Raw genomic sequence first — 17,770 nt, forward strand, 5'->3', positions numbered from 1 at the left:
ATAAATTAGTTATTGGAGAGGCGTTTCGAGTTCCTCTCATCAGAATCCGACATTAACTTACTGACGGGACTAAGCTAGCACCGGATTGACGCTAGCTCCAAAAAAAATGAAAACCCTATTTGTGTTTCTGGGCATACCCCTAGACCTGTTCAAATGTGGCATTATTATACGGAAATTGAATGAATATACTAACACTCTCTGCATTTCCAAAACAATTTTTTTTTAAAAAACGTGCTTTTTTACCGAATTAACTTTACTCTCCTCCTAAAGTAAACTTCATCGCTGCTTAGTTTTCTGTCTGTAGTTTCAATGATGAATTACCCACAGCGATATCTCAGTATCGTTAATCATAAATTACGATACTTCAGTTTAACCCCCCGAAAGGTGAGAACGTTGAAATTATTTTTCCTCGGAACAATTATGAATAATTGAATAATCTAATGAATATCAGTTTTTTGTGTACGGAGGGGAAAAGGTACGTTTGAATCTATTACTGCCGTACTGGGCCTACAGAGTGAGGATGATAAATGGTTGGGGAGTGTTCAGTGGTTCATTGAGTGCGTAGGGAAACGAACACTGAAAAAATAAACCTCGTTTACTGAAGATTCTACCAAATGAATAAAGTAGCATTAAAGTGTAGGTTTTCTTTTAAAAGGTTATTCGACACGAATTTTAACAGAGCCGATGCATCTTTTTATTAAGGCCACAAAAATTAAACCTTTTGGAACCAACACATTGAATGGTTAACACAATTCATTATGTACCCATGTGCCCGTCGATTTAGTTTAGTGCGTAAGCCACATTATTATATTTGCGCATTATTATTTACATACAAAAGAACGAACACCAACTCCATTTTATACATGGCTGGCGAGCGCAGAGTACAGTAATAGTTATTAATCTTCGAGTGAGTGTAACAAGGAGACATTAAAGTTTGTCAAATTGTCTAAAACTTGCAACTAACTTGGCTAACTTAAAAAAGATAGATCAATGACATGTCGTCGCTGTCCGATCTTTGTAATATTTGACAGATTAATGCAAAATAGATAGAAGCATCAATTGTGTTATCTGAATTGTTTCTACCATTTATAAGTTTCAAGACATTCAATCTAGACCTTTAAAAATCGCTTTTCTCGAAATGTGCTAAATGGCGCTTGTCATAAGACAGCACAACAATGACGAAATGTTATAATTAATTTTTTACTATATTTCTACCTTGGCATAACTATGCGGCTTTTTGCTCTGTAGCACACATTTCTATAATTAGACAATAGTTGTTAACAATTGATGTATACTTAGGTTTTCAGAATATGCAAATCATCAATTGTCCAGGTAAATATATTGAATAACCAGATGAATACAACTTGTTAAAAACCACCTTGCACAAATAATCTAACCGACCGAGGCGGCACAAATGGCAATTGAAACGGCACCACCATAAAACCAGTTTAAATTAAATAACGCAAAGCAATTTCCATTACAACATTGCGATTGACGGCGACATCGTCGGGAACAAGGGTAGCCTTACCAGATGAACAAATTTAAATCAATTTACGTTTATTACCCCCACAAACCGAAGCCGGTTCAATTTCCCGCTCAACTCACACACCGAAAGCTGACCGGTGCTGCCGCACTACCAGTAAACATCATTTATTTAAGTATTTTATACGAATCTCATTTCGATGTGGATTCAGTACGGTGCAAGCAGAATCGCGATGGCGCAGCAGCAGAGCAAGCGAGACAAAGCGATTACGCTCCCATCAACGACCAATGCGGGTGAAAAAGGGCCGGTGTTAAATGGGCGTGGTTTCTAACCAATATGAAGGAAGGGAACGAAAATAGAAAATCAGTAGAGGGGATAATTTAGAACGGATTCATTGACATCCCTAGCGGTTGTTGGGGAAGAATCGAAAAATGGTTTGAAACGGTTAGATTATGTCAATTGTTTATTTATTTTTTCCAAAGAAAACTGTGTAAAATACAATTAAAACTATCTCAGCAAAAACATTTAGGCGAACAATAAATCTCACATGACGCGAACGTCCATTCTTCATACACGTAAAAATACCAATCACAATTGTACCAATTCACAAACAAATTCATAGCAAATTTTCCAAACTCAACCTCACATCGCTTAATCAATCCGCATTCCCTTAAGCTGATTGGCAGTAGACCTTACGGGTAGTAAAAGCTTGCGTGGCTTTTTTGTTTTACTTTTTTGTCAATCTAGAACGATGTTCTTAGCTGGTATCAGGAGGGGCTGTCCTTCTCACGCGGGAACTGCGGCATCGGTAGATCTTTGGCGTAGCATTTACAGCTGCACGAGGTCACCGGGCACTCGGTGTTTGCGCTGTGAAAGAAGACAAAAAATAGGAATTTATTAATAATCCTTCGTAGACCGAAACATGTGACAGTTTTATTTGGTCGGTTACTTGAAACTTTTTTATAGATTTGGTTGATAGACAAATTTCATTATCAGTAAGTACTTGTAAAAATTCAGATACTATATAATCACTATATATCAGAGGAACTATACAATCTGGCCTGGTCTTGTCGATGTATTCACGAATTTCCGCGGAACTTTTAATTACTTGTTTTTAAGTCGGGGAGTGTGGGTCCACTTGATCCCCCTTGATTTTTCCGCATAACTTTTCAATGAATTTTTAAATTTTAAATAGCAAAATTCGACATTTTCCAGTCAATTCACACTGTAATAACTGTGGAAAATACGTAAATCCAAATATCATATCAATTTTTTGGAAATCATGCAAAATTCCCTCAGCATGATGCTGTACCTTGATGTGGTCCGGGGGCTTTTCCGCCAAAGCAGGATTACAGTGATTATAGCACAGAAACTTGGGATACGATTTTTAGTTTTAGTTAACCTATAATGTGATCAATTTTAGTTCTTAACTTGGCGACCTTTATTATCCACAGCCATGGTCAAATAATGCACAATGTGGGTTTAGGGCCCAATTCTCGCTGAAGACACCCTCCTTTTATTGTTATATTGTAAATTAGATCCATACTAACACTCACTAACACAAATTGCTTATTCTCTCATATACACTCACAATTTTTTATTCCAAACGTACAAACGTGGCCTTCGCGATAACACTACCCTGGTCACAAATGCGAACGCCCGCCAACATTCAAACACCCCGGTAATTAAGTGAAAGTTTGTACCTAAAAATTTACTAACGCGGTGACTAAGTAAACGGTTTAGTACTTATAAATTCACGAACGCGGTCTCAAGAGTGAACCTCTAAATGCCCGTGTTCCCGCGATCATGAATCGGTTTCGTCCGGAAACCTCTATTCTCGGCCCTAGTTGCATACGTCCAATGCCTTCTGGTGGACCAATCAAAAAGATGATGCTCATATCCACTAAACTACACGTTCCATGGCGACATAAAAATCGAATTTATACACACGAAGGCACATACGCGCGACAAACAAACATACAAATGCTTGAGCCCTTCGCGATCATCCATGCAACCTACACCTGCGCTTTCGCAGACATGATAACATCGTGGTGATGATATAATCGTCTCAGCACTTATAAACATTCAAACGCGGTCTCAAGCGTGAACCTACAGTCCCCCGCACTCGCGTGATCATGAATCGATCACGTCCGGAAGCCTATCCTCGATTGCAGAAGTCTAGGTCCATGCCTTCAAGTGAATCAATTAAAAGGAAAGCTCTCATATCCACTGGACAACACGTTCCATGGCACCCTTGGCACATACATTGGACTGCACGAGGTCCACGCCCACGTGCCAGTTCTGTAACAAAACGGCGCACTACGAAAAGTCATGTTCCAAAACAACTAAAGAAAATTCATCTACTACAACCCACACCACCAAACAGCCTAGGACATCTGCTGATACACCACAGACAGCCGGTCAAAAATGCATGCCGGACAAACAATATTCCACGGTATCCCAAAGCCAATAGTTAACGTACGCAAGGAAGAAATAAACAAGCAGGAAGACAGCTATACCAAAGTCACACGAAAACACAAAAAGCACCAAGAATCTAACAGCGACGAACTAAGCTCCAACGACGTAAACACGAGCGAGGGAGAGGGCAGACGGACTGAGCAGGTAAAGTAGGTAAACCTGACCATTGCTCACCACCAAGAAAGAAAATAAACACGAGAAACCGAAAGCAGTGCGCCCAGAAAGGCAGCAATAATACTTGATTTTTTTTACTATTATTTTGTGAATTGTAATCTATTATTTTTGAATTGTATACGAAATAAAAAAGGCGAATGGCCCTTGGGGTTAAAACCTTAATAAACAAACAACAAACGTTCATTGGCGACTTGACCGGGAACTCTAGTGATGTGAAAAAACCCACTTTGTTCTAGAATCTGAACCGCACACGAAAAATTAAGAATCAGATTGACGGTCAGCGCGCGATCATTCTAGAACACACGCAAATATACGAAAGGCAAACGGTTTTAATATAGAATTTATTTACGCGAAGTTACCTACACGTTAGCAGACGCCACATACGCGATCGAACACGTTAACATACAAATGCTCGATTCTTTCACGATGATACACGCGATCGCGAAGTCCCTACGCCCGCACATACCTGAACCGTACAATAAACAGCCACATTCAGAATCACGGCCAGCTACAATTGGCCTAAAGCAGTGTTCTAATGGGCGCCTGTCTGGTCTGCAATTGTAGTGTGTGATTCTGACGGGGAGCCCTTCCGAGAACCTAGCTCTACAGCTCCAGTTGGACAACTCCCGTAAAAAAATCGGAAATCATACAAAATTATCATTTTTATAAGGTAGGGAACCTTGTTTGGAAGGACTTTGGGTTATAACAAACTTATCTGGTTTTCTATCGTGCATTTTATTTTGTTGGAAAGTATTTTACATATTGTCTAAACGAATAAGCTTGTGGGGACCAGTTCAAGAAAATGCGAATAAAAAGAGAACTTGTTACAAATCGATCAAAGGAGTTTATGCAAAACATCATCAAGTGTCGTACAAATAAATCTCCAAAAAACAATGTGAACAATGCTGGTGTGTGTGTGTGTGTGTGTGTGTGTGTGTGTGTGTTTTACAATCCATCTCCCACTGACCGGTAGTGCTTTTATGGAAGAAACATGTCTGCATCTATTTAGTGATAAATTGTGTATTATCCATAGATGTACACATGTTTAGCTCTGGAGATGAAAGGCGATAGATCTACTGTACATCCGACGACCCATTTCAAAAATGCCTACACGTCAATTCTGAGGCCATCTTCATATACAGTAAGCCCCGCGTGAATAAATACACGTATCAATTGGATATGAAAATAATGAAAAATAATATTTTTGATTCTGGCACGTTTTTACAATAAGGTAAAACATATAATTGAAGAACAACACAAAACGATCTCACCAGTGTGTTGCTCTGAATTCGTTAATTGATGGCATTTCTGCAAAGAATTCTCCTCCATCCACAATCCACTATCAGTAAAATCGTTGCATCAACTAGCCATCTGGCGCTGTGGATGCCAAGTGGTGTATTTTTGGTGGCTTGATTCGCGCACGTACATAGCAAAATAATTAGGATGTGACGATAAAATCACTACGTTAATTTACACTATTCTCGCGATATTTTTGGGTACTAACACAACACAACAGGAGAAACGACCTATTAAGCGATTAACTTCGATTTCCTGTTAAATATCTATTGACCTTTCTACTCCCGTTAAAAAAGAAACGGTGCCGAATCATTTCGTGAGGAAAACAAAAAAATTGCACTGCAAAAACCGGTTGAGGTTAGGTATTTCGTGAGGCAAACAAACCAAACTCTTTTGGTTTGACTTTGCATCTGTGGTTGTAAATGAGCTGTCAGAAATCATAATAATATTATGTCACTGCAAAATTTGGAAAAACTAGGTTTGTTCCAGTACCAGGAGAAACTGGAAGCACTCCGGAGCAAACAGGGAGAAAATCGTTCCAGTACTATCTTCTTCTCTTTTTTCTTCTTCTGGTGGCAAACCGGAGTGAAAAGGAGCAAGAATTTTTTGCTCCGGAGCAACAGGGAGTAACTTCCATGTACTGGAACAAACCTACTATCGGACGAACACCAAATCACTTCCAAGCGATTCGACAGTGCTGCTGGATCCCAACAATGTGAACAATGCTGATATGTCTGAATTATCGGGAGTAGTAGAAAATTCATAACTACCGCTATCAGGGTCGCAATTTATTACAGTATTTTTTTGATACGACGTCACATTCCAGTTAGGATGTGCAAATGTCAGAGATCATTAGATACGTAGAAGTCAAACGGAATGCAGTAGAGAACAAGGAATTTTTATTGACTTCTTCAATGTGAAAACTACAGATGCAGAATCAATGACAAACGAGATTTTAGAAAAGCTTGAAATCATAGAGGTACCCCCTTAGTCCTCATTTGTTCAAACTAATGCTTTTTCACGCATCTGGGTCAGTTGGCATAGTCATTTGGCATAAGGTTATTTAGCATAACAAACATTTGGCATAACGGTTATTTGGCATAATGGTCATTTGGCATAATTTTGTGAATTGATCACACTTTAGGTCATTTGGCATAATTTTGAGAATTGATCACACTGAAAGTCAGTTGGCATAACGGTCATTTGGCACCGGACATTTGGCATAATTTTGAACAGTGATCACACTGGAGATCATTTGCCATTTTTTCAACTACAGGGAAACACATAATTTAAGACTGTGTGAGAAGTCAGGTAATACGGCATAATTTTGAACCGTGCTACTGCTGAAGGTCTTTTCTTACAAATATTTTTATGTTAAGGATAACAGTAATTTAGCATACCGGTCGTTTGGCATAGGTATATGCAGTGATAAAGTTATTGATTACCAGGATGTTTTTTGAGTATATCCATTCTTGTATGTATTATGTATTATATATTTTGATGGTATGTTGGCAATAACGTTCATCGTTCGAGGTAAAGTTAGATGTAAGCAGCTGGTATGTAGCTCAAATGTTTGATCATAACGACAACTACCTAAATATTCAAATGACTGTAAATGAGTTTGTTTACCAATAGTACTAACATTGAACTTGGACCAAAATTAATTAGATTATTCTTCTTTACCAATAAATAAAAACCTGTTTTAATCCACCTAGCGGTGCAATTGTGCCTTTCTTATTTCTCTAAACTATGGCTCGGTGGCTGGTTATGTTCAACATAATTGTGGAAATGTCCATTACAATCTTAGTACACTTTGTCCTTATACACAATGGCTAGCTAGCCACGAACTTGATGAGCTACATGTCGACTGTGAAACACTTGAAAGAAAAAAAATATCATATTTCATTAGCCTAATCAGCATTAGATCAATGTTATCTGCTTGCTAACTCATTTTGTCATGCGGGGATGGGTGCGTGAGGAGGGCGAAAGTCCCACGAACAAACGACTCCCCAGCTTAATTTGATATGCTTTGTGATATACTAGTGGTGGTTTAAAGATAATGGGGTGGAGAGGGAGGGGTATGACGGCTGGAGGGGTGATGCACGGGGATTTTAAAGGGAGGGGAGTGAACAGTAGAGGGGAGGGGGTAACCCCTCTCCGTATACTACATCCGTATACATCTACGCCCCTGTTAAAATCAAGAAACCTTATGCTAGCCAAAAAAAATTGGCCGGGATTAGGTTGACGTTTTTCAGAGTGATTGTATAACCTTTCTATATGAGAAAGGCAAAATGTGCCGAAATCCAAAAAAGTGAATGTTCGTCAAATTTTTTTTCGGTCTGCATCAAATCTCGACGTTTCATGCATCATAAATAAAAATTCTATTTTTAATTTTTCCTAAAGTTTATATGGAAAATTTCTGGGTGGCCGCACTCTTAAACCCGTAATTCCGGAACCAGAATTCCGATCGATCCAAAATTCAATAGCAGCCGATGGGAAAGGTTGCACCTTTTATTTGAAAATTTGAAGTTTGGGCGTATCGGTCCAGCCATCTCTGAGAAAAATGAGTGACATTATTTGACGCATACGCACATACAAACACACACACATACAGACTTTTTCCGATCTCGACGAACTGAGGCGAATGGGATGATACTCGGCCCTCCGGGCCGCGATTATGTTGACATTTTTCAGATTGATTGCATAACCTTTCTATATGAGAAAGTCAAAAACGTTTACGACTAATCTGGCTACGCCACATCGCTTCAAACTAATTTATAGCCCCTATGTTTGAGTAATCCGGGCAAACGAATGGAACACAGGTTTGTTTGCGTGGGGCCGCCGCTTTTGACGGCTGGTCGGCAGCCACCTCGCCTAGCGGATCCTTGGTCTCGGATATGCGGTTATGCAAGTGCTAGAGCAGTGTAACAACAGACGGTTGAATATTTGTAAGTTCATTCAATAAATGATCGTTTGAACCCAAGTAACCAATAAGCATTATAACGTAGCCTAATATCTGCTTTAGATCCACATATAAAGCTGTCCTAAAAAGCCGTGAAGCCATAAATACTTATATAATGCTGATATTATGCCAGAAAAGGCGAAATATAGTGCTATTACTGTGCAGAGATTGACAGCTCGTTTCTGCAGTACTAATGCTATTATATAGCAAAAGCGCACAAATGTCAAATTTGAAAGCCTTATATTGGCACTACTAATGCTATTAAAAAGCTTCAGTTGGTTGTCATTGTCCGCCATGATTTTAAAACCATTTCTTATGTTTCCTTTCGGTATGATGAGCAAAAAGGAAAATTTTTAAAATAAAATATTCTGTTTAAAATCGTAATTGACTCTGTTCTAAATGTATTGTAATGAATATCCTTAATGGGTTTACGTTCTTACATGATATGAATATTTACGAAAATTACCTTAAGTCTCGAACTGAGGTACCTTGCCTCGTCCTTCATGGTAAGTGCGCTGCGTTTGCTTCCTGGACTATATTGCATATGTTCGATTGAAATGAAATATACCGAATATAATCTTCAAGAAGAGTTGCATAACAAATAAACCCACAGCATTACAATAGCATTATATCAGCTTTTTATTTGCTCTATAATGGCATTAAATGCACTTGTAAAGCTTACATGCTTTAAAGATCCTTGAAGCATGTACGCGTTATATCAGCTTTATATACGCATATAGAGCAAGCTATAATGCTATATGTCGACTGTGCAGTTCTGCATTATTGATGCTAATATAGAGCTTTATTGCGTTGTTAATGCTGTAATAGAATTTCAATGCAACATTAGTGCAAATGTATAGCCAATATAGTGCAATGGCTTAATGCTTATGGTTACTTGGGAAAAACATGACGAAATCCACAAATGATAAAGAACAGCTCATGATATAAAGAAAGATAATAAGGATAGTTTTAATTATTGAAGCATTATATGGAAAACCAAACTGGCGATCATAATAATAATGGCCAAAACAAAACAAACGTGGTGGATCGCGGTTCTACACTATACTATATTAAAACGTATGTCATAGCAAAGAATCCATAATTGCAGGTATGAACAAGCACAAAAATTTCAAAAATGAAACTCAAAAGAACTGCTCATATTTAAAAGAAGGAAAAATCAGTTATAAAATGTTAAAAATTCACTCGAAATAAAATCAATATTGGGTAATGGATAACTACATATCGTTACTATTGCTTAGTATAGCTTTAACCTTATGGGTCATTCACCTGATAAACTACACATACGTATGTTATACCAAATGACTTTCAGTGAGATCACTCAGCAAATTTATCCGTTATGCCAAATGTCCATTATGGCAAATGTCCGTTATGCCAAATGACTGTTATGCCAAATATCTGTTATGCCAAATGACCTTCATTGTAATCAATTCTCAAAATTATGCTAAGTGATCATTATGGCAAATGGCCGTTATGCCAAATGACCTTCAGTGTGATCGATTCTCTAAATTATGCCAAATAACCGTTATGCCAAATGTCCATTATGCCAAAGACCTTGTGCCAAATGACTTTAAGCCAAGTAACTTTATGCCAAATGGCCGTCTTACTAACAGTGTAGGACTTCCTACCAGATCTGAAACTTACACATCTTAGCACAATCTAGACAGCTATTTGCTCGCGACCACGGGTTGCTGTTACGACATTATCGCCTTGACCGAGACGTGGCTCGACAACCGTACTCTGTCTCGTCAGGTCTTTGGTTCAACATTCGATGTCTACCGCTGTGACCGCAATGCCCTCAACAGCCACAAGACATCTGGCGGTGGTGTGCTTATCGCCGTTCGCCGTGGTATAAAAGCCCGAGGGATCAACGATGACCGGTGGGCGAGCTCCTAACAAGTGTGGATATCAGTGAAACTTGCCGATCGCAATTTGTTCCTGTGTGTTGTGTATTTCCCACCTGACAGAATTCGTGATTCCAACCTGATCGATGTACATCTTTCCTCCGTCTCTTTTATCGCCTCGATCGCCGCCCCGTCTGATGATATCGTTATACTGGGCGACTTCAACTTACCTGGCTTGACGTGGTGCCAGGCAAGTAATGGTTTTCTACGATTGGATATCGAAAAATCTGCGCTTATTAACAATGCCAGTTGTATTTTGGACAACTACAGCAGTGCAACTCTTCGGCAAATTAATGTCACCAACGAGAATGGACGCACATTGGACCTCTGCTTTGTAAGTGCCCGGGACTACGCTCCGTACTGCAGCACTGCACCGACTCCTTTAGTCAAGCAGGTGCGTCATCATCCCCCACTACATCTTGTATTCGCTGGTAACTTAGGAGTGAATTTTGAAGACGTTTCAAGCTCTATCGTCTACGATTTTAAAAACGCTGACTACGACAGCATCGTTAGCACGCTATTGGATATTAACTGGGACGAAAATATTAACAATGACGATGCGAACGAAGCAGCGATGACGTTTTCTAGTATTCTTAACTACCTTATCGACCACCATGTACCAAAACGAACAATTAGTACCGATGGACACCCTCCCCGGCAATCAACCGTCCTTAGACGTTTAAAATCTGCCACACGAGCTGCATTTAAAAAATTCTCGAAGCATACGACACTTGCATTACCAAATCACTACTTTCAACTCAACCACGAATACAAACAACAAGACAGACGCTCCTTTTTTAGACACCAGCGAAACGTCGAGTGTCAACTGAAATCCAAGCCCAAGACGTTCTGGAAGTATGTTAACGAGCAGCGAAAAGAATCCGGTTTGCCATCTTGTATGTCGTTTAATGGAGTTTTAGGCACCGACACTAAGGAAATTTGCCAACTGTTCTCCGACAAATTTTCAAGCGTTTTTTCCAACGAGCGCTTGCCACCACAACAAGTCGCTGCCGCTAATTTAACTCCTTCTCTAGGACGAACCATCAACCGAATTTGTGTCGATAATGCTGCCATTCTTGCAGAAAATGCCAAACTGAAAGATGGTGTTCCCTCAATTTTTGTCAAAAAGTGCGGGCTTCTTGAACCACTTCGGCGAGACTTCGAGCTATCACTCACTACTGGTACATTCCCTTCCTGCTGGAAAGCAGTAACAACAGGAAACAAATCGAACATTGACAATTATCGGGGATTCTGGTGTTTAAGTGCTGTATCAAAACTGTTCGAGCTGGTTGTGTTAGATCCTATTTTCTTTCACTGCAAGCACTACATTGCAGATGACAAACACGGTTTTATGCCTAAACGATCGACAACGACGAACCTGCTCTCGTTCACAACATATGTAATGGATGGATTCGCTGACGGATTGCAAACCGATGCTATTTACATGGATCTATCTGCGGCCTTCGACAAAATCAACCATGATATCGCAATAGCGAAGCTGGACAAACTCGGCATTCATGGACAACTTCTGCGCTGGTTTCGTTCCTACCTCGATGGAAGGCAACTCCAAATCAGCATTAAGGACTGTCTATCTGCACCATTCTTTGCTACATCCGGCATACCACAAGAAAGCCATCTCGGTCCAGTAATATTCCTCCTCTACTTTATTGCCGTCAATTTCACATTACAAGGACCCCGCCTTTCTTTCGCCGACGACATGAAATTTTTTCAACAAATACGGGATAAAACCGATGCCGAGCTTCTTCAGAGGGAACTGGACAGCTTTAGTTCGTGATGTGATCTAAACAGATTGGCTTTAAACCCGAGCAAATGCTCAATCGTTACGTTCACGCGGAAACGCCAACCGACTCAGTTTAACTACCATTTCTTCGGCTCGAACATTCCAAGACACTCTCACATCAAAGATCTCGGAGTCATTATGGATTCGGCACTAACATTCAAACCACATACTTCATACATCGTGGATAAGGCATCACGACAGCTTGGGTTCATCTTCCGAATAGCGAAAAACTTCAGGGACGTGTCTTAAATCGCTTTACTGCGCGTTGGTCCGCTCAACGTTAGAATATTGTTCAGCTGTTTGGAATCCGTACTACCAGAACGCGATTGACAGAATCGAGGCTGTCCAACGCAGGTTCATACGCTTCGCCCTTCGTCATCTCCCATGGCGAAACAGATTTCAGCTGCCGAGCTACGAAAACCGTTGCCAGCTAATACACCTCGATACACTCAGCATTCGGAGGGACTGCTCACGAGCCCAGTTCGTCTCGGACTTACTCTCTGCCAGAGTGGATTGCCCTACAATCCTCGGACGTCTGGATCTTCAAGCCCGCGTTCGAGCTCTACGTAATAACTTCCTTCTGCGAGTTCCGTTCAGGAGAACCAACTATGGTTGCCAGAGCGCTGTTACCGGACTCCAACGAATTTTTAACAGTGTGGCGACGGCCTTTGACTTCAACCGGACGCGGAGTGCGATAAAAGCGAAAATGTTGTCAATTTTAAAATGTAATTAGTTTAAGCAAACACCATTGGGGCCAAGGGGCCTGTTGGTGAAGGTAATAAACATAAACAATCAGGCTGCCGTGCATCTTAGGATATGCTGACGATCTGCTGTTTATAGGCGAAACGAAAGAAGATATCGAAAGACTGCTACAAATTCTCAAGCCTTTGCTGGCATCTATCGGCCTGGAAATCAACGCGAACAAAACTAAGGTATTAATACGCGATACTTATGTGACGGATAACAGAGCCCCAGTTACATTAGCGAAAGGCATGAATTAGATTTGGTCACAAAAATGAGGTACTTGGGAGCTTATATTACATTATATAGTCTAACGAAGAAAGCTACAACGAAAGAAAGAAAAAAAGGCATATAAAGCATTCTATGCTCTTTGTGTATTCCTAAAAGAACATACGTTGAAGTGGACAACAGTGAAAAAACTATACCAATGTTTACCTCCGTAGTCACATACTCCATGGAAGTAGCCACGATACACAAGAGCAACCGGAACGCATTGAAGCGAATGAAGAACGATATGATTCTAACGCTGAGGGATCTTTGCAAGAAAAGGCGAAATCCAGAACAGTAAAATCAAGAAATGCTGGTACACCAAGAAAAAGGCACACCCCCATATAGCTCCTAACTGGCTCAAAAAACGCACAATAAATAACAAAATTCGCCCGGCAGGGATACATTATTATGGGCATATTCTTAGGAGTAGCAACCGTGGCATCCTGAAAACAGCGATGAAATATATAATTTGGGAGAGAAATAATCAAGGCAGACTGGCATACACTTGGAGGGCATGCATACGCCACGATATCAATTGAAGTGGAATCGCATTAAGTGTATGGCACTGAACAAACAAAGGATTAAGGAGTTGACAAAAGATATGTCCCAGTCAATGGTGGCATCCGAATACAATATATCCAGCGACTCTGATTGGGATAGTGAAGGGGACGCTTCCTTGCTTCGTTCCTAAGAAACAACATAAAAAATCTAAAAATCTGGTTCTAAAAATGTAAAATACTCGCTTTTAAGCAAAACAAAAAGGCGAGTACCACCCTTATTCATCCTACCATTTGACCTAATGCGTTGAGATCTAGAGATAGTGGACACTGCTCTAACTAAATCTAACTCTAACTGATGAGTCCTATATAACAAAAATATTTTCAGTGAAAATGGATTTAAATGTTTCATTTTATCCAAAATTGGCACCAACTAGACACTAAAGCCAAAAAATTTACACAATCGTGTGAACGCCTAAAACAACTGGCTGGTACCAAGTGATGTCCCGGTTAGCCAAGCACAGAAGTTCTGGGTCGCTGACGAGTATAGGGAAACGAACCGTTTTCTGGTAGCCAAACGCCTGGGAGTATGCTAATCGAGACATCACTCGGTACCAGCCAATTGCTTTAGGCGTTCACACAAGTTGTGTGAATTGTTTGGATTTAATATCTAACTGGCGCCAATTTTGGAGTTAGTTTGAATCTATTGCCCAACTCGCAGCAAGTTGGTGTCATCTACTGACGAGTGGAGCACGAAACATTCAAATCCAACTTTTCTAAGGCTATCCAATTTTATTCCTTGGGAAAAATTCATATTTTCAGTAAGTTTTGTTAGAAAAATTGTTTAAATAAAGGGCCCAAATTTTACCGAAAATATTTTTTCTTGAAAACAAGTACGATACCCATCAGCAGCAGAATACTACCCATAATCGCAAGTCAGTCCCATTTACCAAAGGATTCCCTATCTACATAAGACTGACTTGCAATTATATGTAGCATAGTTTGAATACAATCTATCACCTAACAAATTTCCCAAATAACCCCCCACACTCCACAATACTCACTTGAACCACTCCGCCAAATGTTCGGTATGTCCACCATGGCGACAGGTCTGACACCAAGAAAACCACTTGGAAAACGGCTTCGACTGCCAACCGATCTGGCCCTGGGCGATATGTCCCTGCGAAATGGCACCCATCGTGGTTCCCATGTGCAACAAACACAGAGCACATCGCGGCAACGGTTTTCGGCAGTTCGGGCATGAGGAAAGCTTATGCATCACTGCCGCATTGCTTCGAAGCCGAGCATCCTCCTGGAGAGCCATCGATACGTTTTTGCCGCAAAAATTGCACAGTAAAAACACGGACCGGGAATTTTGCGGAGGTGACCGGATACGACCAAGGGCGATGTCTAACTGTGCGCGTTGCTCCCACAGGCCCCATATGTCCAGCAGATCGCGATATGTAGAGATCCAGTACAGAACGCGATAGTCGGTTAGGAGATCCGAAGTGAGGAATCGGGAGGCAATCAACGCAACCGTTTGAACGTCTTCCGTACGGTCCAGATGGCTTTGAAGTAGTTTAATTCCGTCGTTGGTGGCACCGGTTAGTAGAAGACCGTTCAAATCACCACATTCAATGCAGCTGGCAACCATTCCTTTGATATACTCTGCAAGTTTGAGGTCCGACAGAAAGTTACAAGCGAATGCCATTCGATCGCCGAGGGAAATTTCCGTTTCATTTGTTACGGTTTCAAATCCGTCCTTTTCGTGGGCCAAAAACGAGAACATGCAACGCAGGTACGGATCATCAATCTGCGTTCTAGCTGCTCCACACTGCTTGCGCCAAAGTCCGGAACGCTCTGCACTAAATCCCGACAAGGCTATGGCCGCTACTCTTAGCAAAGAACTTGGATCCGACGCCTGTTCAGCTCCTTTACCAAGAATATCAATCGCTTGTTTGATCCTGAAGTGGAAACATACAATCAACGCTGCTCTTGTGAATTCCTTGTTTGCGCATAGCTCGTCAATAAACGCAAGGAATGACAACTCGTTTCTCCTGTCGAAAGTCCATCCACAAAGCAACTGAGCAGTGTCTCTGTGTTCGCTTCTGTACACAACTAAACCACTCCCGATACTGAAATCTATCCATTTCGTCATCACCGGCTCCGAACGGGACATCGCCGGTCCATCCGGAGCGCTACAAACTCCCAAAATCGTATTCAATCCTAGTTTGCAGTCCTCTTTAACCATGTGTCCCAGCAAGCGCCAAACACCCTTCAAATTAGCATTTCCCACAAGATCCCCATTCCGCTGTATATCGGTCATCAAACCGTAGTTGCACAGGGCTCTTTTCTGGATCATCTCCGCTATGTCCTCTTCATAGCTATCGATCCCGCAATCCCACTGGTTCAACGAATCCGTCGGAGTTGTCGGCGGTGAAGGTGACGTAAACTGTCGCAATTCGGCTCCATTGTTGCCATATAAATTGTTGTTATTGTCCCACGAAACTGCCACTCGCTGAGGGATCCTGTAGTCGCATATAATACCTGTCCCTGAAAGGGCCAACATGCGTTCCAGATCGTAAGGATGCCACGAAAGATAACCCATCGTTGGCATCCGGCTGCCACTTCGAGGCTGGAACGGAGAAACGAACCGTTTAATCGAGTGTGGTTCACCACCATCCATCTCCGAGCCGGGCCAATGCAGATCGGTCAAATTTATAAGAGGAGAGTCTCGCTGAAGCGTAGTCAGTACTGACGATCTCGTCGGACACCAGGACAAGTGTGTGATGTTCTTTTGCATCTGAATTTGACTTATGGCTTTATCCAGAGATCGAAGATCCCACAGATTGATTACGTTATCCACGTAGCTAGCCAAGTAACGCCCGTTTGGAGCTACGCATAGTCCGTTGACAGTGCGAGCGTTGGCCACTGTCACAACGGCTGAACTTTCTACGAATACAAACAAATATGAAATCAAGTGAATTGTCAACTCAAATTAATTCTTACGTCTGAAATCCATCATCTTGATGTACTTGTGGCTCATTCCAGCAATCAAAACCTGGGGAAATGTTCGATCCCAGCAGATGGAATGTGCTGTCTCCGATAACCCAATCAACTGAAGAATTGCTGTAAATAAGCCGTTAGTCTCCCTTGATTACATGAGACACAAAAAAACAAAACCTACACGTCTGATTAGGAACACCTCTTTCCGTGTCCCAGATCGTGATACAGTGGTCTGACCTGTTCCGATCGTGTCCCATCGCTATCAGACTCGGTTCTAGTTCACTCCAAGCGATGCATGTGCATGGACGCGAAACGCGTGGTGCTGTTGAACAAGAATTTATAATAATTTATAATTTAAAGATATTTCTTATTAGATATATGTATGCTTACTGAATTCAACATTATTTTCGGTGGCAAAGTTACACAGTGCAACCTTGCCGTTCGGCAGCCCAGCTGCAAATAGAATCTCCCCGTTAGAATGATAGGACGGGGCAACCGAGCGAATAAACTGATATCGTGTCTCGAAGGCAATTAGCGTGGCAGTGGTGCTCTTGGAGATGTCCAAATTTATATCTACAATCAGAATATTAAAACTATTTGCCAAAAGCTACTTCCCCAAACAACTCACTACTGTTAACTCCATGATCAATAAGGTCACGGCTTTTCACCTGATACAGATTGATTTCCGAACCGGCCGCAGTCAGAAACCGGTCTGCGTACTTCGGAAACCAGTGCAGCTCGACAACGGTTTGCGTCATTTTGATTCAATTTTGCATTACACCTTTGCGGAAGCAAATTAAGCTTGATTTTCCACAGGATACAATGAAAACTTATTTTATAATATTAGTCACTATCAGCACACGATCCGAACTGATAAGAGTCTGACTGAATGAATGTTTGTTTTGAATTTCCGCAGCAAAGCAAAACATGCGAGGCGCATTGCGAAACTTTGACGTTTCTCGGCGTGAACTTAGCCCCTCAGCATGATAGCCCGCGTGGAGACCTACTATTGGATCGAATTGAAGCTCGTCGAAATGACTGTTAACAAAAAGTTCAAACCTCACACACTTAATTACTGAGTACAGTAAAATTTTACTTGGGTTTTAAACAGCAAACCGTTCGGTAATCAATTCAGTAAAA

The 17,770-nt window shown here is 41.1% G+C and overlaps 1 protein-coding gene across 2 annotated transcripts; it reads right to left on the bottom strand.

Annotated features, from left to right (window-relative positions):
• Positions 1-1,928: 1,928 nt before the first annotated feature.
• LOC131678831 (GATOR complex protein MIOS) lies at positions 1,929-17,530 on the bottom strand. 2 transcript variants are annotated; one of them, XM_058959201.1, is made up of 6 exons: positions 17,262-17,530; positions 17,021-17,203; positions 16,812-16,952; positions 16,634-16,753; positions 14,689-16,576; positions 1,929-2,350 (listed from the first exon to the last, which is right to left on the bottom strand). In XM_058959201.1, the coding sequence occupies exons 1-6, from the start codon at positions 17,386-17,388 to the stop codon at positions 2,251-2,253; spliced, it is 2,559 nt and encodes an 852-aa protein (XP_058815184.1). In that variant the 5' UTR covers positions 17,389-17,530; the 3' UTR covers positions 1,929-2,250. The 2 variants fall into 2 exon arrangements, with proteins under 2 accessions (XP_058815184.1, XP_058815183.1); XM_058959200.1 differs by having other exon boundaries at positions 17,259-17,530.
• Between the last annotated feature and the right edge of the window lie 240 nt (positions 17,531-17,770).

The sequence above is a fragment of the Topomyia yanbarensis genome, chromosome 2 (genome assembly GCF_030247195.1).
Source record: "Topomyia yanbarensis strain Yona2022 chromosome 2, ASM3024719v1, whole genome shotgun sequence".
Lineage (NCBI taxonomy): Eukaryota > Metazoa > Arthropoda > Insecta > Diptera > Culicidae > Topomyia > Topomyia yanbarensis.